This window comes from Podarcis vaucheri, assembly GCF_965113315.1.
Source record: "Podarcis vaucheri genome assembly, chromosome: 8".
Lineage (NCBI taxonomy): Eukaryota > Metazoa > Chordata > Lepidosauria > Squamata > Lacertidae > Podarcis > Podarcis vaucheri.
In genome coordinates, this window is record NC_138766.1 from 88,579,381 (window position 1) to 88,605,561 (window position 26,181).

At 40.7% G+C, this 26,181-nt stretch overlaps 1 protein-coding gene across 13 annotated transcripts in view; it reads right to left on the reverse strand.

Annotated features, from left to right (window-relative positions):
• Nucleotides 1–26,181, reverse strand: part of PTK2 (protein tyrosine kinase 2) — a 221,046-nt gene that overhangs the window by 139,657 nt on the left and 55,208 nt on the right. For 3 of the 13 annotated variants that reach the window (XM_082235520.1, XM_082235518.1, XM_082235512.1), the window contains exon 1: nucleotides 15,780–16,229. The exons of 6 other annotated variants lie outside the window; for them this stretch is intronic. In XM_082235520.1, coding sequence (XP_082091646.1) covers nucleotides 15,780–15,882 — 103 coding nt within the window. In that variant the 5' untranslated portion in view covers nucleotides 15,883–16,229. Of the gene's footprint in view, nucleotides 1–15,779; nucleotides 16,233–26,181 lie in introns of those variants that run through there. 4 more of the 13 variants (XM_082235521.1, XM_082235522.1, XM_082235514.1 and 1 more) reach the window with 3 other exon arrangements.

Here is a 26,181-nt window from a genome sequence, read left to right on the forward strand (position 1 = left end):
AATATTCTGCATGTGTCAAGGGGAAATGAGTTCTAAGGAGGGCTGTTCAGCAATCACTTGTATTAATTGCTAGGTACTGCTTGCTGGCCATATATTTGTTCATTCTGCACCATAATATCTAAATCAAGCAAGATCTAGGCATATACCTTTCCTCACATTATGTTTTGTTAAAGGGCAACAAAAATATTGCATCTATTGTTCTGTCACGGTTTTTGGTTGTTGTTGGGTTTTGTTTTTTTTTTGCCTTAACTTTATATCCTGAACAACAATGAAATCCAGGGGATGAGGGGAAGTATATAAAGGCTGAATGAATGAAAGTCATTCAGTATCACAGAGTGCCATTTCATCAAAAGCAGCCAACTCTGGTTTGCACTTGCCCAACAGATCAGGATTAAACCATCTGCTTGCTGGGCAAGCACAAAGCATACTAGTTTCGCTAGAGTTAAGTAAAAATTATTTTGGATTTCTAGCTCATACCATCCTGCCTATGGCTCAGGGTGCACAACAGTTTTCACACACAACATAACCAAGATGAGAAAAGTAAAACATGCTATTTAAAACCTACTATTGCAATTGCCCAACACCTTTCAACCAGACTAATTGAAATTTAACCTACACACAAGACCTTCAAGCAAAGTACATGGTCTCAGATTCAAGGAAATCTCTAGGAAAAAAAGGTTCCACAGATGCAAAACAGCCACTAAAAACATCCACTTTGCATGTCATAAAGAAGTGTTTCTCAAACTTTTTTCTTTGGACTACGCTTTGAGAATAAAAATTTGCTTGTGCCACACTGAATTTTTTATTGATAAGAAATACATTGGAAAACAAAAAGAAACAATTCCCAGCAGTGCTTGATTTATAAGCACAGAACACAGCTACTTTATGATACACACATCCAGAAAGTATAAAACAATGCAGCTGCATAAGAACATTAACAATTCCCCAAATACAATTATAAATGAGCCTCTTACATATGTACCTTATGTATACAAACTCTATGAGAGGTGTGAGCTGGCTTTTGCTGGGTAATGTCATTTACAGTAGTACCTCTGGATATGAACGGGATCCATTTCGGAGCCCCGTTCACATCCAGAAGCAAACATAACTAGTGATGGCACGTCTGCGCATGCACGTGTCGCTTTTCGCCGCTTCTGCGCATGCGCGTGACATCATTTTGAGCGTCTGCACATGTGCGAGCTGCGAAACCCAGAAGTAATGCGCTCCGTTACTTCCGGGTTGCCGCGGAGTGCAACTCAAACGAGCTCAACATGATGCATATTCAACCCAACGTATGACTGTATATTAGGTTTAATTTGAGACAAACAAAATTCATCTCATCAACACAAAGAAAACTCCCTTTTCTGATCTTTCATATTTGTCAGAGCTGAAAATCCCTGTGACTGTTACGAGATGAAGAACTGTAGAAGAACTGCAATTCTGGGTCACAACTAGGATTGTCCTCAATATCACTTCATTCTTTTGCTCTCATTTTGAAAAGATATCTATCCATAATCTGCAAATAAAAATTATCTTTATATTATACTATACTGAAATGTTTAAATGCCTCTTTGATTGTCCTTGAATCTTCCCACCTGCCAGACTTGCCATCCCTCCTGCCATACCAGTGTGGTGCACCACACCCTTTGAGAACCACTTAAAGGTAATAAGAGAGTATAAGAGACAAAGTTCTCCTTGAAGTATGTAAGCCCCAAGCCATTCTATTTGTCTCCTTTTCTTCATCATCTTCAACATCTAAACAAGTCGACTTGTGCTATCAATACTGGAAAATAACATCTGGGAAGCAACAATTTCAATAGTCCTCCTCACACATTATTCACCTAGATGGCATTCACGCGTATGAGAAGAAAGGATTAATGGTTGAATTAATTTAAATCACTAAAAGGGAAAAATAGAAGGCTGACCTTTTTAAAATAACATTCCCAGTTTCATAATTTATTTATCTCTTGCAGAAACTGCGAGTTAGTAGAATATATGACTAGCTAAAGAGAAACTTTACGTGTTTCTAGGAACATCAACCAAAACCTCTGGTCATACAGTCAACATGCCTTTCACACTACATAATTTATAATTGCTTAGAAGCAGAGAAGCATTGTGGAGTTCAATATTTTGCTCTGGCTATCTTTATACATATGTGGTTTTTTTCTTTACAAGACAGAAATGGTTTTAAGGAATTTCATAATAGCTTTTGCCATAAAAGAGAATGTCAAATCATACATAAATGAAGAACATGTAATTCGGACACAAAGTTATCTAGCCCTGGGGTAGCCAATGTGGGTGCCTTCCAGATGTTCAAGACGACAGCACACATCCTAACCAATGATCAGGGATGATGGAAGTTGAAGCCCATGGTGGAAATTGAGGGCACCGTGTTGCCTATCCCTAATCTAACCAATGATTAAAATACTGTATAATTCAACCACACAAGCTTCATTTACAATATTGTTCTTATCCAATAATTAAGATGGGGTGGCTGACCATCAGATAGGACTAAAAAGCAGTAAATCCTAACACAATTCAAAGATGCAGCCACATGGGAAAGGAACAACAACAAAAGAGTTCTGAATATATAGGCTTTCATGTTCCCTTGTTGGCATGGCTACCTCTACAATTGTTCCCATGTTAGTCTGAAACCACATACAGAATTCCACCCATGCAGCTGGTCCCAACAGCATCATCTACCAAATACATAAGCAATGCCCTTCTTGAACTGGCAGGGCACGGCTACTGTGGAATGTGAACAAAGTGTGTGCAAACCTGTGTGTATTACTTAAGTGGCATGGCAGCAAGTGCAAAGGCAGTCCATAGGGTTGCATTTTTCATACATGATTTTTGAACAGCATTTATTATACACAGTTCCCATTAATTTCTGCGGGTATTTTTGAGTACTTTATGGATTGCGCTTTGTGTCACCAAATCTGTGTCACCAAATCTGAGAAAAACAGCCTCTTATAAAGAAAAAAACTCCAACTTAAAATGGAGGAAGGTTGGAAAAGGTAATTTAATCCTGAATTTACAGTTCCTGAGCAGGCACATGGCATTAAGTTTTAGTTTGGACAAAACTGTTGCTTAGGTCTCATAAGAACTGTAGCCTATAATTTGGAGCACAAGGAATGAGAAACTTTATTGTTGTTTTAAGGACAACAGATGCTAACAAAGCCTATTTTACATGTCATTGATAAGTTTAAACAACTACTGGGGATGTCCTTAGACAAGAGCTTTAATTGAGTAACAACTGGAGAATATTGTGAAAATAAAATGTCGCTTGGTCATAATGCTATATGATAAACTCAGATGGGCCTCTGATGGCCTTGAGATTTATTTCAAAATGTGTAATCCATTTATATAAGTAGCTACCTCTAGAGTTTACCAAATGCTGTGTAAACCAAGACGGAACTGAAAGAATTTTGCCCATTATGCTTTCTGCCATTAATCTCCAGTTTTAATATAACAATTCTATTCATTTGTTCTGTCAATTGGTTATTATTTTAGGCCCAAGAAGAAAAATATACAAAGCAGTTAAGAAATCTATTTTTATAAGTTCACAGGTACTTAAAACAACTTGCTCTATACCAGATTTATTGAAATCTTTTCCATTCTGCCTGACACATTTCTAAACCAAGCACTCAAGGTAGTGAATATTCAAAGAATAATAAATCAATAATTAAACAATTAAAAACAAAAAACACAGAAACAGCATGCAAATAGTTAACACCTGAGTAAGCTTAAAATACCAAGTGGGTGTGTGGGGTTTTTTTGGGCGGGGGGACTTCAATATCTGCCTCAAGGTTTTCATGAGTTTTAACAGAAACTAAGGTGGTGCTCAGATGCTAAAGTGTCTAATTTAGCCCCTACCCTAAAGATACCAAACTATCTTTGAGAAAGGTCAAATGGACAATAGTGACACCTAGGGCCATCCAGCTTGTTCTAAATACTCCCAGACAACAAGCAAAGAAGTCTGGACATGCAAAAACTTTATCTTATATTTATCCTGAATATCTGTGCCTGAAAACTGAAGTTAGGTCAATAACTTCTGAACAATAACAAATATTTTTAAGTATTCTATTATAACACTAAGAGTCAATATTTTCAACTCTAGAAGCAAGCATTGCACTCCCAAAGGTGTTGAACTCCAAATCCCATCAGCCCCAGCCACCAAGACCAATGATCAGGGCTGATGAGTGCTGTAATCTATGAAGTTGGTGGCAACGGCCACAGTCCCTTGCAGTTCCCACAACACTGGGCTGTCAAGCTGAATGATTCACTGACAAGTCCAAGCTATTGGTAACTCACTTCAGTTTAAAACAGGGATAGGAAACTTGGAGGACTTCCAGTTTTGGTTTGACTCCAAATCCCATCAGCCCTAGCCAGCATACCCAATGGTCAGGGACAAAGGGAATTATTATCCAGAAACTACCGTACTGGGAAAGCAAAAGGTTCCCTATCACTGCCACTGAGGTTTACTGGTTGCACAGCAATAAAAACAGCTCAAGGTAAAGAAAAACTTACATATTTTCTGCTGCTACCTCTGTAGATATAATTGTTGAAATATTCCATAGCTTAACACCTTTTAAATGAAAATTGGGTTGCCTTTTGTATTAACCCAAGAGCACTGGTGATTGGACTTCATGATGGGTGCAAGCAACAAACTGAAGGAAAAAATGCTTTGGGGTAGCAAGTGTGCTGATATTTTACAGTCCTGATCATCATTCCTCTGTATTCCTATCAATCTTGTACTCTTATGAAATCCTGTCCATATTGTACCTGGAAGCAACTCACTTGCTTTCATCCAGTGTCAACTACTCTGCACAGGAGTTTGGCCACAAGCAGTCTTTGCTTAGGACCAAAGTTGATGTCCAAACTATGTGGACTGATAGGCAGGGGATAGTTCATAGATTGCCCTGCCTTCCAGAGATGAACAAATTTAATGGCCTTTGAAAAAGTCCCTTTCAACCAAATGAGTCTATAAAGCTGAAGACAAATGAGGCACACAGACTAGATGCAAGTAGGCACAATACTAAGAGATAAAGATAGATTGTTTCCCACTATAACAACAAGACTTCGACAAATGGAAGAAATTAGATGAGCAGACGGAGGCAAATGTAACTCTGTGAAAACCGCTTATTCTGATCACATTAATCCCACCAATACAAGCACCACATCCCATCCAGCTGGCTTCATGGATTCTGTTCATTAGAAAAGATTACATGAAAAAGTGCACTTTTGCTTTTTAAAGACATTAGTTGTCTAAACATTAGAACAGAAACTGAGTTGCATAAACAGAGTGGGGGAAACCCACGCAACTGAATATAAAAGAAACTGAGCAATTTTTGCAATTTTTATATTGTAATTCTACAGTTTTGTTACATCACTTTCTTACATTTATCACAAGTTAAAGTGAACAGTCATGATTTCAAATAATGCTTTTAAACCTAACGTTATTTAAAAACATTCTCTATTTTTGTCTGCCACCTAATTAGGCTAATCTTATTCCACTTGCAAAATATCTCTTGCTATCTATCTTAAGACTGTTATAAAGCTGTAGGCCTTCCATGTCACACTATTTTTCTCCCATCTGTTCCCCTCTCATTTTGCTAGGAATCTAGCTGGCCTCACAAAGCTTTCTGCTTGCTTTTTTAACATATTAGTTGGTCAGTCTCCTCCATAATAGTGTCAGCATTTTTTTGGCCTTCCCCCATTTCCCAAATTCGTACAATTTCTTGAAGCACTTACATCCTTTTTCTGCTTTACTGTGGGGCTGTGATCATCAGTATTAGTTTACAGGAATTTTGTACTAATCTTCCAACAACAAATGTATTGGTTCATGGCAAAAAAAAAGTTCATGACAGCCTTTATTCTTCCAATTTCCCCTGCTGAGCTTCCGCTGTATTAAAATAGAGAATATTACTTTCCTAGCTTATCTTGCTTAGATACTGAACAGCTTGTTATAGACTCTTACTTTTCAGCCTCAGTGTTTAAACTTGCACGGCTGTCTTTTTCACTTGTCCAAGGTATGTGCATGTGTGCAAGCCCATTCCTGTTTCCAGACAAGAAAGGAGGAGGAGTGGCGTTATATGTCAGGGATGTGTATACCTGTGAAGAGATCCAAGATTTAGATCCTCAAAGCCAAAGTGAGAGCATTTGGGTCAAAATTAAGGGAGAGAAGAATAACAGAGACCTCATTGTGGGAGTTTACTATAGATCCCCAAGCCAAACGGAGGACATAGATGATGCCTTCCTGGAACAGATGGCCAAGCATGCAAAAGGAAGGGAGATAGTAGTAATGGGGGACTTCAATTACCCGGATATTTGTTGGACGTCAAACTCAGCCAAGAGCATAAGGTCAAACAGATTCCTCACTGGCCTTGCAGACAACTTCATTGTCCAGAAAGTGGGAGAAGCAACAAGAGGAACAGCAATTTTAGATCTGGTCCTAACCAATGTTGATGACCTGGTTAGTGGGGTAGAAGTGGAAGGATCATTAGGCACGAGTGATCATGCTCTTCTGAAGTTTACTATACAGCGGAAAGGAGCAGCCAAGCATACTAGGACTCAATTTCTTGACTTTAAGAAAGCCGACTTCATAAAACTTAGGGAAGTGCTGGGTGAGATCCCATGGGCAACAATACTAAAAGGAAAGGGAGTTCATGATGGCTGGGAGTTTGTTAAGAGGGAGATACTACAAGCACAACGTCAGGCAATACCAATGAGACGGAAACATGGAAGGTGCCTAAAGAAGCCAGGGTGGCTATCTAAAGAACTTTTAACTGAATTAAGATTTAAAAAGGATGTGTACAAAAAATGGAAAAGGGGGGAAACCACCAAAGAGGAATTCAAACAAATAGCCAGCACGTGTAGACACAAAGTCAGAAAAGCTAAAGCACAGAATGAACTCAGGCTTGCTAGAGAGGTTAAAAGCAACAAAAAAGGCTTTTATGGGTATGTTCGTAGCAAAAGGAAGAACAAAGAAACAATGGGGTCACTCAGAGGAGAAGATGGTGAAATGCAAACAGGGGACACAGAAAGGGCTGAACTACTCAATGCCTTCTTTGCCTCAGTCTTCTCCGATAAAGAAAACAATGCCTGACCTGAAGAATTTGGAGCAAATGATTCAGCAAAGGAAACACAGCCCAGAATAACTAAGGAGATAGTACAAGAATATTTGGCTAGTTTAGATGTATTCAAGTCTCCAGGGCCAGATGAACTGCATCCAAGAGTATTAAAAGAACTGGCAGATGTGATCTCAGAACCACTGGCAGTCATCTTTGAAAATTCCTGGAGAACAGGCGAAGTCCCGGCAGACTGGAGGAGGGCAAATGTTGTCCCTATTTTCAAAAAGGGGAAAAGAGAGGACCCAAATAATTACCGCCCAGTCAGTCTGACATCAATACCAGGGAAGATTCTGGAGCAGATCATTAAGCAAACAGTCTGTGAGCACCTGGAAAGGAATGCTGTGCTCACCAAAAGTCAGCATGGATTTCTGAAAAATAAGTCATGTCAGACTAACCTGATCTCGTTTTTTGACAGAATTACAAGCCTGGTAGATGAAGGGAACGCAGTGGATGTAGCCTACCTTGATTTCAGCAAGGCATTTGACAAGGTGCCCCATGATATTCTTGTAAAGAAGCTGGTAAAATGCGGTCTTGACTATGCTACCACTCAGTGGATTTGTAACTGGCTGACTGACCGAACCCAAAGGGTGCTCATCAATGGTTCCTCTTCATCCTGGAGAAGAGTGACTAGTGGGGTGCCACAGGGTTCTGTCTTGGGCCCGGTCTTATTCAACATCTTTATCAACGACTTGGATGATGGACTCAAGGGCATCCTGATCAAATTTGCAGATGACACCAAACTGGGAGGGGTGGCTAACACCCCAGAGGACAGGATCACACTTCAAAACCACCTTGACAGATTAGAGAACTGGGCAAAAATAAACAAGATGAATTTTAACAGGGAGAAATGTAAAGTATTGCACTTGGGCAAAAAAAATGAGAGGCACAAATACAAGATGGGTGACACCTGGCTTGAGAGCAGTACATGTGAAAAGGATCTAGGAGTCTTGGTTGACCACAAACTTGACATGAGCCAACAGTGTGACGCGGCAGCTAAAAAAGCCAATGCAATTCTGGGCTGCATCAATAGGAGTATAGCATCTAGATCAAGGGAAGTAATAGTGCCACTGTAATCTGCTCTGGTCAGACCACACCTGGAGTACTGTGTCCAGTTCTGGGCACCACAATTCAAGAAGGACACTGACAAACTGGAACGTGTCCAGAGGAGGGCAACCAAAATGGTCAAAGGCCTGGAAACGATGCCTTATGAGGAACGGCTAAGGGAGCTGGGCATGTTTAGCCTGGAGAAGAGGAGGTTAAGGGGTGATATGATAGCCATGTTCAAATATATAAAAGGATGTCACATAGAGGAGGGAGAAAGGTTGTTTTCTGCTGCTCCAGACAAGCGGACACGGAGCAATGGATCCAAACTACAAGAAAGAAGATTCCACCTAAACATTAGGAAGAACTTCCTGACAGTAAGAGCTGTTCGACAGTGGAATTTGCTGCCAAGGAGTGTGGTGGAGTCTCCTACTTTGGAGGTCTTTAAGCAGAGGCTTGACAACCATATGTCAGGAGTGCTCTGATGGTGTTTCCTGCTTGGCAGGGGGTTGGACTCGATGGCCCTTGTGGTCTCTTCCAACTCTATGATTCTATGATTCTATGATTCAGTGATTGATATTCCCTAGTCCTGCACCTCTACTCTGCCCATTGCTTCGTTCAAATGCACATGAAAATCCAGTAAGTTTTCCCATTTATTCTGAGGAACTAGAACTCAATTCCTTTAAAAGCAAGCTCTTCCTAAACCATGGGGGTTCTCCCAAAAGAAGGGGGACCCTGTCCATTTAAATGCTCAGCATCTACACATATAAGACATCCGCTACTGTTATAATTCCAAACCAATGAGTGGCTCTTGTTCCGCATTAGGACTACCTAGAACTTGGCAGTTAATAGTTAATATTGATAGGTAATCCAAATAATGTTCAATTATCAAATGCTTGCTTGCTCAAAAACTTAGGGTGACAGTAGCTCAGGCAGAATGGCACCCATGCAGCTTCTCACTGGCCCCTTGTATACAGCCTAACACAGTGAAGCATGTTCAGCCCCTCAACATGAAAATATGCAAATCTTTTAAATATGCATAAGAAATCCTGGCCAGAGTTGATGAAAGCTGTAGTCCCAAATATCAGGATAGCACCAGAAACCCAGAGAAGGGTGGCATGAAAGTGCAGCCCCCAGCAAAGATTTCATACCAGTGAAAACTCATTAATGGTGCTAGGGAGGTTGGTTATGGCACTGGTCAGCTTTTCTGAAATCCAACTGTTGCTCGATCCCTTGAATACATAAATAGATCAGGAGTGAATTATGGGGCTGTCGCTCCAGGATAATGATTGTGTAAATTAGAGCATCAGATCCACATTGAAGCATTTACTTATTTTAATGGAAGCGGCAGGTGCCAAAATAACAGTGGGAAGAATGATGCACTTAGTCTACAATATTCTTATTTTGAAAGAATGTATTACCTTCAAGTCTGAGAACTAAATGATTGTTCATTAAAAAAATTAATACATATTTTGACTAGTATTGGTTAATTTTTACTGCTACATTCTCTGCAACAGCTTTTGCCATCATGTTTTCCAATTTACTCTTGAGCTATGAAGATAAAACATTGAATGCCCATAAATTATTTATGTTATAGTTGGTTCGTATCATCACAGAAAACCAGCCTGGCATCACATTAAAAATTCCCTCGAGGGAGCTTCACCTCTCCAAGTAGTCAAAAAGAGCTCACCCTGATTTCCAAAAGCAATGCAGAAAGCAGTTTATTGGAAAGGTAAACCCCTACTCATTAAATCCCTCCTAAATCTATTCAGATTTGACTGAAATATTTCCATTATAAAGTAATTCCACAAGCATTCTATACATAAAGGTGGTTTGTATGTAGAAGTCGGTTCATTTATTCCAGACATGAAAAGGCCAACAGAGAAAGAAAGCTTTAGATGCTGCACAGATTATGTATGAAAACACTTTTTCTTGGGTTCTCAGATATGCAAGCATGTAATGCAATAAAACACTACACTTACAAACATCTCAAAAGACTTTCAGGTCATCTCTTACGTGGGATCATCTCTTCAGGATGATTTCTATAGCACTTTTCAAAAGTAGATTACAATGGTTCTCTCTTATCCCTGAAATAGCTGTATAAGTGATTCCATTTTACATAAGTGAAAAGTGAGATTTAAAAGAAGCTAGCATGCTGAGAGACACTTAACAACTTCATCGCTTATCAAGTATTTGAACCTGCATCTTTCACAGGTCCAAGTCAGTTATAACCACCATCAGGAACTAATATAAGGCACTCTACTCTGAACACAATAAGTAAATCAAAAAGGTGTCTTGATTCCAGAGCAGCTCTCAACAGAAAAAGGCTGCTTTAGTGTGAAGTTGCATGAGGCTATACTGGTGTGAAAAAGTTGAATTTGGCAACACTGTCGTGGTTATTTTGTACAGAAAAGGAAGGACTGCTTAGCCGATTATAGCAACAATGTACCAGCCACATAAGCCCCAGAGTACTAATTACAATCAGGTTACTGAGAAGATAGTAGCTTTTCCGTTTTTAAAAGCAAGAGAGAAAGTGAGAAGAATTGTACAGAGTCCCTGAATTCACACAGGGTTCTTTTCAAGAAGGAGAAATGCCACTGTCAACATGAAGAAGATAAAGATAAGCAGATTTTCAAACAAGGTTTCCTAGGCAGTAGCTGACACACATAACTGTATGGTCTGTGGCACGTAGTGACAGGAGATGGTTAATAGCATACTTAATTTTACAACAGTTAAGAATGTTATTATTCAAATTTGTTATTGTTTTACTACCTTGCTTCCATATGCAGCTATTTAACAATCTTTATTATCGGAGCTGGCCAGATCCAGTTTTGTTCCCTAAGGTTAAGCCCACAAGCACTGCATGCATATTTATCAGATAAAGACTAGTCACTATTCAATTGCAAATAAGAAACTCTCACTGCATCTTCTCTCTGGGGAACACTGAAAACAGACTATTTGAGAAATGATTAACACACACACACACACACACACACACACACACACACACGACCTTTAAAATAGTTATTTGTCTCCTGTGTTGATATGTGCTTGGCAGGATGCTCAATGGATTATATTTGCTGAAGTATACTCTTGTCTAAGTCAGTTTATGCCATAATAAACCAGTAAGGGATTATCTGCAGGTTTTACTCCAAGTTAGTCATTTCTTAGGTAAAGGTAAGCCCATTAGGTCCAGTCGTGACCGACTCTGGGGTTGCGGCGCTCATCTCGCTTTATTGGCTGAGGGAGCTGGCGTACAGCTTCCAGGTCATGTGGCCAGCATGACTAAGCCGCTTCTGGAGAACCAGAGCTGTGCACGGAAACGGCGTTTACCTTTCTGCCGGAGTGGTACCTATTTATCTACTTGCACTTTGACATGCTTTTGAATTGCTAGGTTGGCAGGAGCAGGGAGCGAGCAACGGGAGCTCACCCCGTCGCAGGGATTCGAACCTCCAACCTTCTGATCGGCAAGTCCTAGGCTCTGTGGTTTAACCCACAGCACCACCCGCGTCTACCCACATCCAAATGCAACTCCCATCAGACACAGCCAGCATGGCCAATGGCCAGGAATGATGTGAGTTGCAATCCAGAAGCATCCATCCACAAGGCATCTCTTTGGCCACCACTGCTCTGTAAGTTACCAGAAATTTAAAAATGTCCCCTCATCAATACACCTCTATTGTAAAGTTAGGAAAGATTCAGAAAAGGGAAACAAAATATCTAGGGTCTGAGCAGTCCCCCTATGCAGAAAGGTTATAGCATTTGGTGCTTTTTAGTTTGAAAAAGAGGCAAGAAACATGCTAGGAATGGTTTGGAGAAAGTGTTTCAGGGGAGGTTCTCCCCACCCCCTCTCTCATAACACACAATTCACAGTAACTTAATGAAACTACATGCTTCAGTGAAACTACACACTTCAGGACAGCCCAAAGGAAACACTTCTTCACACAATGTACAGTTAAACACTGGAATTTACTCCCACAAGATGCAGTAATGGCCACAAACTTGGGACAGCTTTAAAAGGCATTTGGACAAATTCATGAAGCATAGGACTAGGAATGGATACTAGTCATGATGACTAATACCATAAGGGAACGTAAGTGGGCAAGTGCTCTTGCTCTCATGTCTTGCTGGTGGACTTTCCAAAGGCATCTGTTTGGCCAACGGGGAAACACAATGATGGAGTAGAGAACCCTTTGATCTGATCCAGTTCTTATGTTCACTTGTCTACATTTTGGATGGAAGGGAAGTGAGAGGCAGAATGACTGCCTAAGAAAAAATAACAAAGACCATGAACATGTTACTAACACATGTGAACCCAACCTTAGTCATTCAAAGGCCAAGGACACATTTCTACTTTCAAAGGTGGGGAACTGGAGTCTAGCCTCAGGAACAAGGCAGCAAGAATGACCCTGAGGAAATATATGCAAGCAAGGAGGTACACTGCACCAGTTCTCGTGAAGAGGAATTGGGAAACAAACAGCTCTAGGCCAGAAGAACAACCTCTAACACATCAGCTGAGCTCCCCCAGTTCTGGTGCCACCCTTCCAAACCTCCATTTACGTGTCTCCAAACACTTGCCATGCTCTCCATGACAAGTGTGCAATTGCCCACTGGTGGGAGTAATGAGCAACAGACCTTCTTCCTACTTTGAAGCAGAGAAGTGACTCAGGCTCATCCTGGATTAATTCCCACCCTCTTCCCCAGGTCAAAGGTTCAGAGGAAAGCTCTGAGCCCCATTACCCAGTAATTGCTGAAACTTTCACTTTCCTTGTCCAGTCTTTTCTGCATGTGAGAGAACTGGGGAAAGGAAACCTTTTCAACCGCTGCTCAATGTTAGAGCTCAGAGCCCCAGCACTGTGCACTGCCTAAAGCCTGCAATTTTCACCACCTATCTTTCCCTCAGGTAACAGAAAGGGGGGGGGGTCAAACTGAATCTGGAATGCTTCTTATCTACCTTCCCCTCCAGTAAGTTTAGGGGGAATTCTTGGCTGTTGGGCAAAAGTGCTTGCCTCCAGCCAACTGGAAACAAGCTGGTGGCCATAAATTTTTGTTTGACTAGCAATAGCAATCAAAATATGTAGATCCCTGCCCAACATATTGTAGAGAGGTAAAAATTGCCCATAAATACTTCCATGCACACTGAAGTAGAAAATCTAATTTTCTTCTTATTTATAAGACGTCAGCAGGTGTACGGAGTCATAAGGGATGTCTAGATCCACAAACATGGATAGTAAGGAGTAACTGGATGTCAGCTGAACAGTGTATCAATTAAAGGATGGGTAAGACACATGGAGAGTTCAAACGGAGAGCTTGTATGAGTGTATGTCATCCCGTCCCCCTCCCCAAGACATACATTGTCCAGCAACAGCTGGACAGAATGGCTTGAAGTTAACCATGTCCACGGCTTCAATTATAAAGTTGAGTAACAGTTATAAAGTTACTCTGAAATGAGATCACAATGATAGTAAAGAATAGGACTACTTATGTGTATTCTTCTCAACTTAAACAGTGTGTAGGTACATCAATACATTCTGGCTTCAGGGTATCTGATTTCTATAACTTGCAAAGTGCCTGTGAGAGTTATGTAACTCTAAGCATCCTATGGCTTCCTGGATATTATCCCTGAAGTATCCAGTACTGATAAAATTTAGGAGGTTTGATATTAAACTAGACATCACAGACATGAAGAGCAGCATCTTTACCCTTGAGTTTTATTCAACAGATGAGGAATATAAAAGCAGCTAAGGGACTAACTCCTCTGTAATCTAACTGAATAGCCCTACATTCTAATGTAAGTCTGACACAAGGTTCCAAGTTTATCCTTTATGTGAAGCTATTTTTAAAAAATCTCATCAAAAATACATGTAGCATTAATTTTATATAAGCGAACAGCATTCAGTGCATTTGTGATTTCAAAATTGAAAGTTGCCATTGCCTTATTTAACTTAGCAAATATGCCCTTCATAAAACAGGAAATATTGAGTTGGGATCCAAAAGTAACAGAAATGCTGTGCTTCACTTTACATTTACAGCTCACCAAGATGAAGGTGCACATAGCCGGACAATTCTAAAGAAAATTCCAAGGAAATGCATTGCACATATCCAGAGGAAACTATTCAAGAATTCTGGACTTATATTTCACTGGGAAGAAGGTTTCACAACTAGTCTGGAGATAACTATCTAAGAAGCTGCCATATATAGTGTCCAATCAGTGGTTCATCTAACCCAACATGGTACCCTCCACCTGTCATTGGGCTCCGAACTCTCATAAACACTGACTATGCTGGCTGAGGCTGATGGGAATCCCCAACAACCAGAGGAGGATGGCTACCCCGATATAATAAAACAATCTGCTACCCATGAGAGCAAGTGTGGTCTAGGACTCAGGAGGCCTGGATTCAAATCTCTCATAAAAATCATTCTTCACAACACCCTTGTGAGATAAAGGGGAGGTGGGAAAGGAGAATATATGCAACTCCTTTGAGGAAAAAGAGGGTAAGTAAGACACACTGACTGGCAATGGAAAACCAAGTTCTCAGATAGCTGTCTCTCAGATCTGCTATCCAAGAATCTTGGACAGGAGATGTCAGAGGTTAAAACCAGACTCAGTGCTCCACCATAAGCTATGGCACAGCTGACAACTCATAATGTGACAGCAGATTAAAAACCTTCCTTCACAGAGTAGCGGTCACGAACTGCCTCCGGTCATGTAATGAACTGAGCATTGCAATACTCCAGCTACCCTTTGGCAGGGAGCAGGGTAATGGTTGGCTCATAGCCCAGCTGGATACTATAGGTGACCTGTTCAGGTGAATCACTACCACCATAAAGAAAGAGGTCATCTTGCACTACTTTTCATTACAAAATTAAACCTTTATGTGGGGGGAGGGCTATTTTGTCCTTTATAATTTTACCTTAAAATGTACAGTACAGGCACCCGGACCTTACATGACAGTGCACTAAAGGGCAAGGGTGCAAATAATGCTGCTGCCTTTAAAACCCACTAAAAATACACCCAGTAGGGAGAGTTCTATACTTGGAACTCGTTTATTGCTCAACCTGAATTTCAAGTCAGATCCTGTCTGATTGTGCCAGCTATAAAGCACTTCCCTGTCACGTTTACCACAGCTTTTAAAAAAGGTAACCAATGCAGTAGTTCTGCATAAAAATTCTATCCTGTTCACACTCATCAAATTTCCACCCTGTTTTGGCCACCGAAATTAGTCATAATTTGCAGAATCTATCCTGAAAAATAATGAATAACATTTGATAAAAGATTTAAATAATAATTTTTAAAAATGCAGGCAACTGAGGTAGATGAATTCTCCATTTCAAATAGATCATCAAAACTGAAAAGTACTGACTATTCAAAACCAATAATGCTCATACCATTTGTTTCCCTGCCTTTAGAGGGTAAAATGTTTATGGTTGTCAGGTAAAACACCACAGCTGACTGCTTCCACATCAAAATTACATGGCCAGAATACAGCCACTGTGTTTCCAATTTCATGCCAGTCCTTCCCTCCCAACCAACTTATTTCCCCCCTTTTATTTTGATGCATGAATCAAAAGTCAGAAAATATATAATATTTAAGTTTGGTGTACCTTTAGCCCAGCATATTGGGAATGGACTACAGCCGCTTTTCTCCATATAGATGACACCTGCTTGTTTCGGGGCCTGTTGCCCTGCCAATTCCAAGAACAACATACACACAATCGTATAGAGATCACGCCAGGCTCCAGCATACAATGTTCCAATTCAGGTCTCCAGTAGTATTTGCTCCCGCAGGGGGGCTGGGAAGCCAGCCGCTTGAGTGTAGTCACAAGCAGGAAAAATCAACTACTAACCCTCCTTACATTTAGCGTCTTTCAGGTTTGGCTGCAAAGGTAGAAGCAAGAAAAGACCCACCTCCACACCACCCCATTCCTTAGTGCTGCTCGAGTAATATATTCCGACAGCGTGAAGAATGCATTTCAGTTTCGGAGTCTTCGCATGCCTCAACAATTTAAAGCACAGATCATCCTTTTCCCTGGACAAGCTACCAAACAGAATGCAACCAGCCAGCAATGTGACTGTGTGCGTCTGTATTCCTAGATTCATTCAGGAGAGGCGGAGGAGGAAGGGAGGGAGAGGGGAGGGAGGGGAGGCGATTAGCAACAACCTTATTAATATGCTAATCTCACCCTTCTGTTCAGTTCAGCCAGCAGACTCCTGTTTACAAAACTGACAGCAGATTCTACAACTGACTAAGCTGCAAATCAAGCCTGACCCAGGTCATAGCTGTAGATCCGCTCCTGCAACCAGTTTAGCTTTAAATCCATGCCTCTGGCATCGTACCTACCAACACTGACATTTGATTTTAAATAACTATTCTGATGAAACAAGAATAATTGGGGGAGGGGGAGGGGGAGGGGCTGCACTAAACAATGAGACGTAACCTCTAATCATCTTTCATTTAAAGACAACCCAATTACAAAATTCATACTTTCTAAGTACTGTAAAGTGTTCTGAAATATTCTCAAAATTTATCTGCAAGAAAGGATTACTAGAAAAATGGAAAAGATACCTCAAAACACACATAGACACGCACACACAATGGAAGAAAAAAGGTGACCCAAATTATACACCAAGTATGGCCATTGTTTAAAACGTCTTGAAGCTAGCATTCAGCAAAGGTCAATACATACGGGTGTTCTGTGCATATTATACTCCAACCACAAAAGGTTAACTGAAAACAGATTCTGTTTCCTTCAGCACACACACACACACACAGGCGCACAGAATATCAATGATAAACTGGCTATTTATACATACACACATTGCAGCAAACAACACAGAACGTGGTACTGTATATACATTTTGCCTCTTCCACTCACACTGTCACACGCATACCAAGAAAGTGTTTTAGCAACTGCTGGATTTAAACAGCTTTGTTTACTAGCCAAATGCATTCTCCCACAATGTGCCTGGGCTCATGAGTCCCTCCCAGAATGTGAAAATGCTTTCTATTTAACATGGAGCAGGTTGTGAGATACACAGGTGTTCTGTTTTATTAATTACCGTATTTTTCGCTCTATAACACGCACCAGACCATAACACGCACATAGTTTTTAGAGGAAGAAAGCAAGAAAAAAAATATTCTAAATGAAATAGTGGATATATGATTTTTGTGGTTCATGCTGTGGCCACAGACATGTGATCTGACAGTGAGTTTGGAGTAGCCCAATGCAAAAATCCTGAGGATCCATGTGGATCCATGCTTTGTAACCACGGAGGAGGGAAGGAAGGGGAACCATGGATCCTCTGCTCACGACTGCAGCAGATCCCCCCCGCCACCCGCAGGCATTCGCTCCATAACACGCACAGACATTTCCCCTTACTTTCTAGGAGGAAAAAAGTGAGTGTTATGGTGCAAAAAAATACGGTAATTACTCCTTTAGCCCTGAAGAATGCTGTTTTGCGTATTGCATATCGGTTTCCATTTAAGTACAAGTAAGAATGACCAACTCCACTGCTAAGCCAATATTGTTGCAAGTCATAGTCAAGCTCATAGCCAGGATAGCAAATATGGCTGCCTGTGTCACTATGCTGGATGTGGTTGCAAACTGTGCTCTGCTTAACTGAAATGGAGATGTCAGGTACAGGCAGCTCCCCATTGATGCAAGGGTTACATTCCAAGGAACCACACATTTAAGTAAATTTGTATATTGGGAACACCATAGAAAAAGTCTGCAAACACCCTCCAAACCTCCTCAATCGAACTCCTACTCTTCACAGGCCTCAAATGTCAGTGCAAGGGCTCCTGGGATTGCAGTTGCAAAGGCTTGGGGGATAGCTAGGTGCTGTTTTTCTGCCATTTTCATGCCCTTTGGGGCCTGTTTTTGCCCCTTTCCTTGCCACTTCCAGGCTCGCAGCAATGCACACAGCCACGGTCACGCATGCCTTGAACACGTGTAAATGTGGAGTGTTCTGTATTCTACTTTGACGATAATTCTTAACATGCTAAAATCAGAGGTAGTGAGATTGTTCCTGTTGCCCCAGCCTGATTAAACTGAAAGATAGCCATGTTGGACTATTAGGCAAATTCCAACATCCTTTATTAGGCCAACCAAAATACCACAAAACAGTGTGCCAATCCCCCTTTCCCAGTTCTGTTTACCATCCAGCACCAAGATAGCCAACATTGTCCCATCCAGGAGATAACTGCATGCAAGGCTTGCAATCTATACATGCATTTGTCTTGGAAGACAGTGCTTTGTGTTTGGTAGTTGCTTTTAAAATTTTCAACACAGTTTATAAACAACAAAAACAATTGTCCCATTCATATGTAGTTGGATTCCAAATCCCCTCAGACTCAACCAGTGTGCCAGTAGTCAGAGAGGATGAGAACTGTAGACCAACAACATATGGAGGGCCCCACACTAGCCATACCTGATATAGTCTGGTGAAGACTTCCAGAAAACTCAAAAGCTTGTATGATGTTTTGTGACATGTTGATTGGTCTAATATAAGTACAGTGGTGCCTCGCAAGACAAAATTATCCGTTCCGCGAGTCTCTTCGTCTTGCGGTTTTTTCGTCTTGCAAGCACGGCTATTAGCGGCTTAGCGGCTATTAATGGCTTAGCGGCTTTAAGAAAAAGGAAACAAACTCGCAAGAACTCGCAAGACGTTTCATCTTGTGAAGCAAGCCCATAGGGAAATTCGTCTTGTGGAACGACTCAAAAAACGCAAAACCCTTTCATCTAGCGAGTTTTTCGTCTTGTGAGGCATTCGTCTTGCAAGGCACCACTGTATTGCCCTAATACATTCAGTCTTTGCTAACACTCTTATTTGGTAGCTGTTCCACTTACATGTGTTCTCCTGAACCAAAAGTGGGATGTGGGTTTTTTGTATATTTCTTCTTATTTCATTCTTGTTAAATGAGGCTAAATCCAAGTTAATTTTCATGAAGTTTTATTCTTTCTTTCTTTCTTTAAAAAAGGGAATAGTTATAATGTTACAGTTTATTAAGCAGTCACCTGTGATATAGAGTAGCAACACAGTGAGCAATTAAAATAGCTTTTCAGTCACATCTCAGCTAGAAACCCCACCCCACCCCCAAATTTAACAATAATGTCATCAGCATGTGGATGGCATACAACTCTACTCCTCTTTTCCACCTACTTGCTCCAGAAGGCTGTTTGAAATGCTGAACTGATGTCTGGAGGTGGGTTGGGGTTGTAACATACTGCACTGGTTGCCAGTGCATTTCTGGGTTTAATTTCAAGGCACTGGCCATGATCTTTAAAGTCCTCGGAAGTTTGGGACGAGGTTACATGAAGGATCATATTCATTATACTAACCTGCCAACACCTAATTTATTATATGTGCCTGAGGTCCTGCTCCCCTGCCTGCCTGTGAGAGCAATCCACAGGGAAGCAAAAGGAGGCATTCCTTGGAGCAGACACCAAGTTAACACCTGAAGCAAATACATGGGAAGCTTGCACACATTGTTCTTGGTGCACCTCACTGCTACTAGTTTCACAACAAGAACAGCTGGACATGTCTACAACAAGCTCTGTTCAGCCCTTTTGAAAAGAACTTAGAAAACTGGGTTCCAATACAGTTTAAAATAAAAATTAGAGCACAATTGAACCATTAGTTCTGCCCCACTGCTCAGGCATAATGACCAAAGCTCCTTCAAAGTCTAAAGAGTCCCCACCATAAAATGACATCTCCTTATGCATATACTCAGGGCAGGAAAGTAGGATGAACAATGAACAAAAATCCTCTCAGCATCAATTTTCAAGAACAGAACAAGTACAGCAGTACAGGCACAGTAGTTTCTACTACTGCACAAAATATAAGGCATCTATAAGACGACCAGATGCAAAAGAATGAGAGGACCCATATACCTTGGACAACTTTTGCCAGCCAGAGTAGACAGTACTGGACGAGACTGGCCAGTGACTCAGTCAGTATAAGGCAGTTTCATATATTTACCCATAATATTAGTTAAAAGCTTGTCGGGTAGGGAAAGCTACACATATTGATTTTACACAATTATGAGCCTCTAGATCCAAAATGTGGTGTAATATCCTTGTTTGATTAAACCAATTGTGGTTTGAACAAACCAGTGTTTCATCAACTCAGAAGAAATGGAAGGCAGTGGTTTGTCTGAAACCACATCCAGAAGCTTTAAAACATCCTCCCCTATATGTGAACGAGAATGGAGAACGCAAACCTGTAACTTACCCGTGTTCATTCTCATAACACTAAGCTACAGTTGAATGTTATGTCTGACCTGAGTAAATTACATGCACACAAAGATACAATTGCCATCTTATGCTTTGGCTTCATACAAGCCAAACATCAAGGTTAGTGTCTCACTTTCTGAACTGAATCTTTCCTCTCACACGTTTTAACTGAGAGCTGTTTTTTATACTCCCCCTTCAGCACAGATTATCAGACCTCTGGAAAGCTAATACCCTTAATTCCAGAAGCTCCTCTGAGATAGAACCATTTCCCCTGCACTCCAGTAGCAAGTGATATCCTGAAGTTCCTTAATCCTTCATACATTCAAGGTAGAATAGGAAGGGGGATGTCGTGGAAGGCTGTATCTCCTCTGCTGAACTTCGCCCTCTCACCTCTCTATGAAGCTCCAAAAGGCCCCTTTTTGACAACCATGAATACTACAAGGAAGATCAAATATCTAGAAAGAATCATAGAATCAGAGTTGGAAGACACCACAAGGGCCATCGAGTCCAACCCCCTGCCAAGCAGGAAACACCATCAGAGCACTCCTGACATATGGTTGTCAAGCCTCTGCTTAAAGACCTCCAAAGTAGGAGACTCCACCACACTCCTTGGCAGCAAATTCCACTGTCGAACAGCTCTTACTGTCAGGAAGTTCTTCCTAATGTTTAGGTGGAATCTTCTTTCTTGTAGTTTGGATCCATTGCTCCGTGTCCGCTTCTCTGGAGCAGCAGAAAACAACCTTTCTCCCTCCTCTATGTGACATCCTTTTATATATTTGAACATGGCTATCATATCAGAAGAAGAGAAGAAGAGTTTGGATTTGATATCCCGCCTTTCACTCCCCTTCAGGAGTCTCAAAGCAGCTAACATTCTCCTTTCCCTTCCTCCCCCACAACAAACACTCTGTGAGGTGAGTGGGGCTGAGAGACTTCAAAGAAGTGTGACTGGCCCAAGGTCACCCAGCAGCTGCATGTGGAGGAGCGGAGACTCGAACCCGGTTCCCCAGATTACAAGACTACCGCTCTTAACCACTACACCACACTGGCTATCACCCCTTAACCTCCTCTTCTCCAGGCTAAACATGCCCAGCTCCCTTAGCCGTTCCTCATAAGGCATTGTTTCCAGGCCTTTGACCATTATGGTTGCCCTCCTCTGGACACGTTCCAGTTTGTCAGTATCCTGAAAAGCAGATGGAATCCACATACTAAAAAAATGAAACTGGCAAAAAGAATGCTTATTGCACCTTAAAAAGAATTTAATTACAAGGCTCTCCCCACTATATATGTGGTTCATTGAAATATAAAATCGTCAATTTACAGCATTCAATTATTTATGTATGTATTTCATTTGTAATGAAGTTCTCTCGGCAGGTTACAATAAATAAGGAATACACAAATGAAACACAAAATAAGACCTATAAATATTAAAAAGTAAATAAAAACCATTTAAACAAATATTGACCATGACCCACCACAGCAATGCATGTACAATTCATTAAGAATGAAGGAGGTGGCTGGAAAGGGTGCTGGACTGGGGTCAAGAAAAAGGGGCTCAGACATTTCTTTTAAGGTAAGGGTTTTATCTAGACTTTGGCACCAGCTATACTGTCACTGATAGCAATACAAAATCCCAAAGCTACAGAATAAGTTTCTCCTTAATCAAATGAAGTCAAAGTGTCTCACTTTTTGGTTTATAGAAAAGGTGAAGAAGAAAAACTGAACTAAGACACCACATGCTTCCTTAAATAACTTGCATGAAAGATAAATATAGCAGATCTACTCCTCTGAGGCTGCAATCATTTCTTTTTCCTTTATGAGCAGACTTCAGAGAAGCATTGATCGATTTTCCTAATCCAGAGCACCACATGAAGTTATTCATATGGATTCCATTCTTGCTGCTTCTCCTTCCTTCACTCCATCCAGTTAGCCTCCATGTTCCCCAACCTTCCCTAGGTGGCCCTTAGACAAGCGACTATTCTCCAAGCCTCAGTACCTCACTCCCACTGCAAGATGGGGATAATATTAAGCTATGTTACAGAACAGTTGTAAGGACTACCAAAATTATTTGTGATATGCTCTATCCATTCGACACACACTATATGTTAAGCATCATTACCACATTCCACCAGTTATTGTATTTTATGGTAAGCAATAATCATTCAATTGATTTAAAATAAAAAACAAAAGCTTGTGACGTAATATTAATGCCTGCTCAGAAAACTCATCCTTATCACTTTGGCATCCCAGGCTTTCCCCCAGAGGAATCCAAGGTGGCACACAGGGTACTCTTGCACTCTATCCTCACAAAATTTATGTGAGATGGGTTCAAGTTGAATAATACATTATTATTTCACCAAGCTTTTAAATCATTTGTTAATATTTGTTTTGAAGTTTTATTTTGAGTGACTGTAAAAAATCTGTATTGTATTAAGATACGTGTTTATGGTTCTAAACACCTTAGGGTAGCCTTTCTCAACATTGGGTCCCCAGATGCTGTTGGACTACAACCCCCATAATCCCTGGCTAGCAGAACTAGTGATCAAGCATGATAGGAGTTGTAGTTTAACAACATATGGGTACCCAAGGTTGAGAAAGGCTGACTTAGGAGTTCTTCTGAAGGTTGAAAGTTAAGTTGTGCCTGCCGGAGGATATGTATAGAAGCACGTCAGGAAAACACTAACTTAATAATCTGAAGCATTTGTTCTCTGCAGAACTATGAACATGTCCTGTTCAAAAAAGAGGGTTAATGGCAGTAAAGCTGTTCATAATGCAAACACATTTCTGGTCTCTGGAGCTATTGAAGGCCCACCTGGAATAAAATCTCACTTTTGAGCAGGGGGGTATTACAAAAGTATTGAGGGCCTCTCAATTCATGCTCCAATTCCATGCCCCCACAACCTTGTATTCCAGCGCTAAACCTGACTAAGGTAGGAAGGTTACAGGTCTACTGCTATTCTGAATTGCAGCCATCCTGTCTCAAAACAGATTGTGAAACTACAGTCTGAGCAATGCTACAGTTATTCCCTGCATTCCTTGATCTCTCCTCCTTCCTCTGTGAAGGTATCTCTGCCTTCTAAGCCACCATTACTAAAGCACCCTGCAGCTGGCCTCTCTCTTGCCATTCTTTACATCACTTCATCGCATTTCCCTCGTATCCACAGTGCTGCCAAAGCTAGCTGATCTTGCAAAAGACAAGCTTTTACAGCCTTAGCCTCTTATCCACAATTTGCACAAAAAGGTAGTCTCCCATGCTGAGCTTTGCCTTTGGAGCAAAAGGTCATCTTCACTGCCTTCACCCCTTTTAAACCTTTTTCCACAGTCTGAAACCATCCCAAAGTGTCTGAATTTTACACACTTCTAGATTTTGCTACCGAGTTATCCCATACTGATCCTTAAAAAAAATACAGCAGGAACTCCATTTTACATTTTCAAATGTGATTAAGCCTACCACTGTGGTTCTGCTACTTCATCCTGACTGAAAAAGTCCATCATCCTTTTACCACAGTATGCCTATCCATTAATGAAAGATTAATGCTTTAGAAGGAAATGCATAATGACACTTGAAAAGTTAAGCTACTCATGATTCTAACTTGTGGATCACCAGAATGAAGTATTTAACAGTGAATGGTTAAATACTTAATTCACTGTTAAAGTTCAGCACATTTTCAAAACCACAGACATATACTTACTGACTGTGATCCACAAAAGGAATACTGTATTAGGACTGGGGACATGGAAAACAGGTTCTGTGCAATTTCTGCTTGGAGAAGAGAGGAAAAAATAAAAAATGGTACCCAATTTTTATTAAAAACTACATATGAGGCGAATCCCGATAACAACAGAGAGCCTCACCTTCATTTCCTCTCTTTTCGTGATACCAGCACTGTTCAACTGAATCATGGCAAGCAGATTAATCATGTTTGTTCTGTGCAGCACAATGCACAAGTCAAATCCTCACAGGTCACAACCATGATCCATTCTTAGCACGGGTAAATGACTAAATTACCATGTTCTGTATTTTGGACTTTCAAAGACAAATTGGGTTCTCAAATGAAACTTGAGAAGCATTTTGCAACTGTTTTAATAGGGGGACCTCATAAACCCTTTAAAAGTGGATGACAACAGCTGGTGTCTCACCAGCTCACAGTTACTGAATATGCCCAGCAGAATTGAGGTAGACAGTAGACAACTGATTACTTTACAGAGCCATTCTGGGTTCTGGCCTCTTGTCAGTAACCAGGCCCCGAGGTAAAATATGTTCACCAAGCAGAATCATTAACAGATGGTATAGCATCCACCCACCTCTCCCTCATTAAATCTCTAAGAGCAGAAATTTGAGGACTCGCAAAACCCATCAGAGCAAAAGCTTCTATAACGGAGCCTTGTGATGGTTGCAGGAAATCAGACAAAAGTATAAATTAAGAGGAGGCTTCCTTTGAAAAGGGCAGAAAACTTTACCTTTTCACCACTATTTCTTTTTTTAAAAAGAATAACATATTCAATCTGATTTATTTTTAATTAAACACAATTAAGATCTGTAGCAGGTGCATCTGGCAGAATCCCTGCACCTAAGTTTATGGTATTATGATCATAAATTCCATTTTCTCCCACAGGAATCTTTTCCCTCAGCTGCTGTGTGAAGCTGGCTTAAAATGGAGAATAAAGAGAGGTCAGCAGTGAACTGAATATTCACTGCATCACTGTCGATATGTTGGATTAAAAATCATGTAAACATACCTGTTTTAGTCCATTTACTAGCAGTAGTTCACAAGTTTACTCAGAAGCAAGCCCCAGTGTCTTTAATGAAACCAGTTCTTAGTAAGTGTAAAAGGATAAGAGAACTTTCAAAGGGGAAGAAAAGTTCACGATTTGCTGTTGGATATCACAAATTTAATTCAGATATGAATGTTTTGTCAGATACAGGCATTTTAACAGTGTGTACTAATATTTCCACACCTATTCTTGCTGGAACAATAATATAAAACAAACAAAAAGTCAGCAGAGTGCTAGAGAAAAGCTACAGTCTACCGCAACATTTCAGGTTCCCTGCCAAAAATGGTTGACATCCAGAATAACCCCAACCCCTTGCGGTTCTCTTATAGGCAATTCTGTGCTAATCAGACTGGGAACAGACACCAAAACAGTCATCTTATTCCACAGGCAGGCATACTCCGTATTCTCCCGCTTGCCGGCAGAAGGAGCCTCTGAAGCAGCCATGGGAAATCCAGGCAACTTCTTACCTAGTGGCTGCCCTAGCCACACAAAGGTTCACATGAGCTCAAATGACAACTGTGGTGACTGTCCTGGTCTAGGATGCTGCAATGAATATCATTTAATGAATCTTGCAATGCTTAAAAAAAAAGAGAGCCAAACTGATGGTAACCTTTGCAATTATCACCAGAAGCCATTTTGGATGGTTTTCAAATAGCTGCAACACTTTCCCGGAGCGTGGGGCTTTCGCTTTCTTCTTCCTCTTCCTCTTCCTCCTTTTTTTTTAAAGCAACATGTTTTAGGCTGAGCCTCCCTGGGGAGAGCATTCCACAAATGAGAAGCCACTGCAGAAAACGCCCATTCTCACGTTGCTATCCGCACACAAAGAAGGGCCTCAGATAAGAGCAAGTTTAAAGTCTATACAACTAGATAACGTACATGTGATGCATAGAAAACCTTTTAAAAAAAATACAATTTATGCTCTAAAAAACAGCAAATTGAATAATAAAATAATGAAAAGTCTAGATTTGTAATGTACATCATAAAACTATCAAAGGTT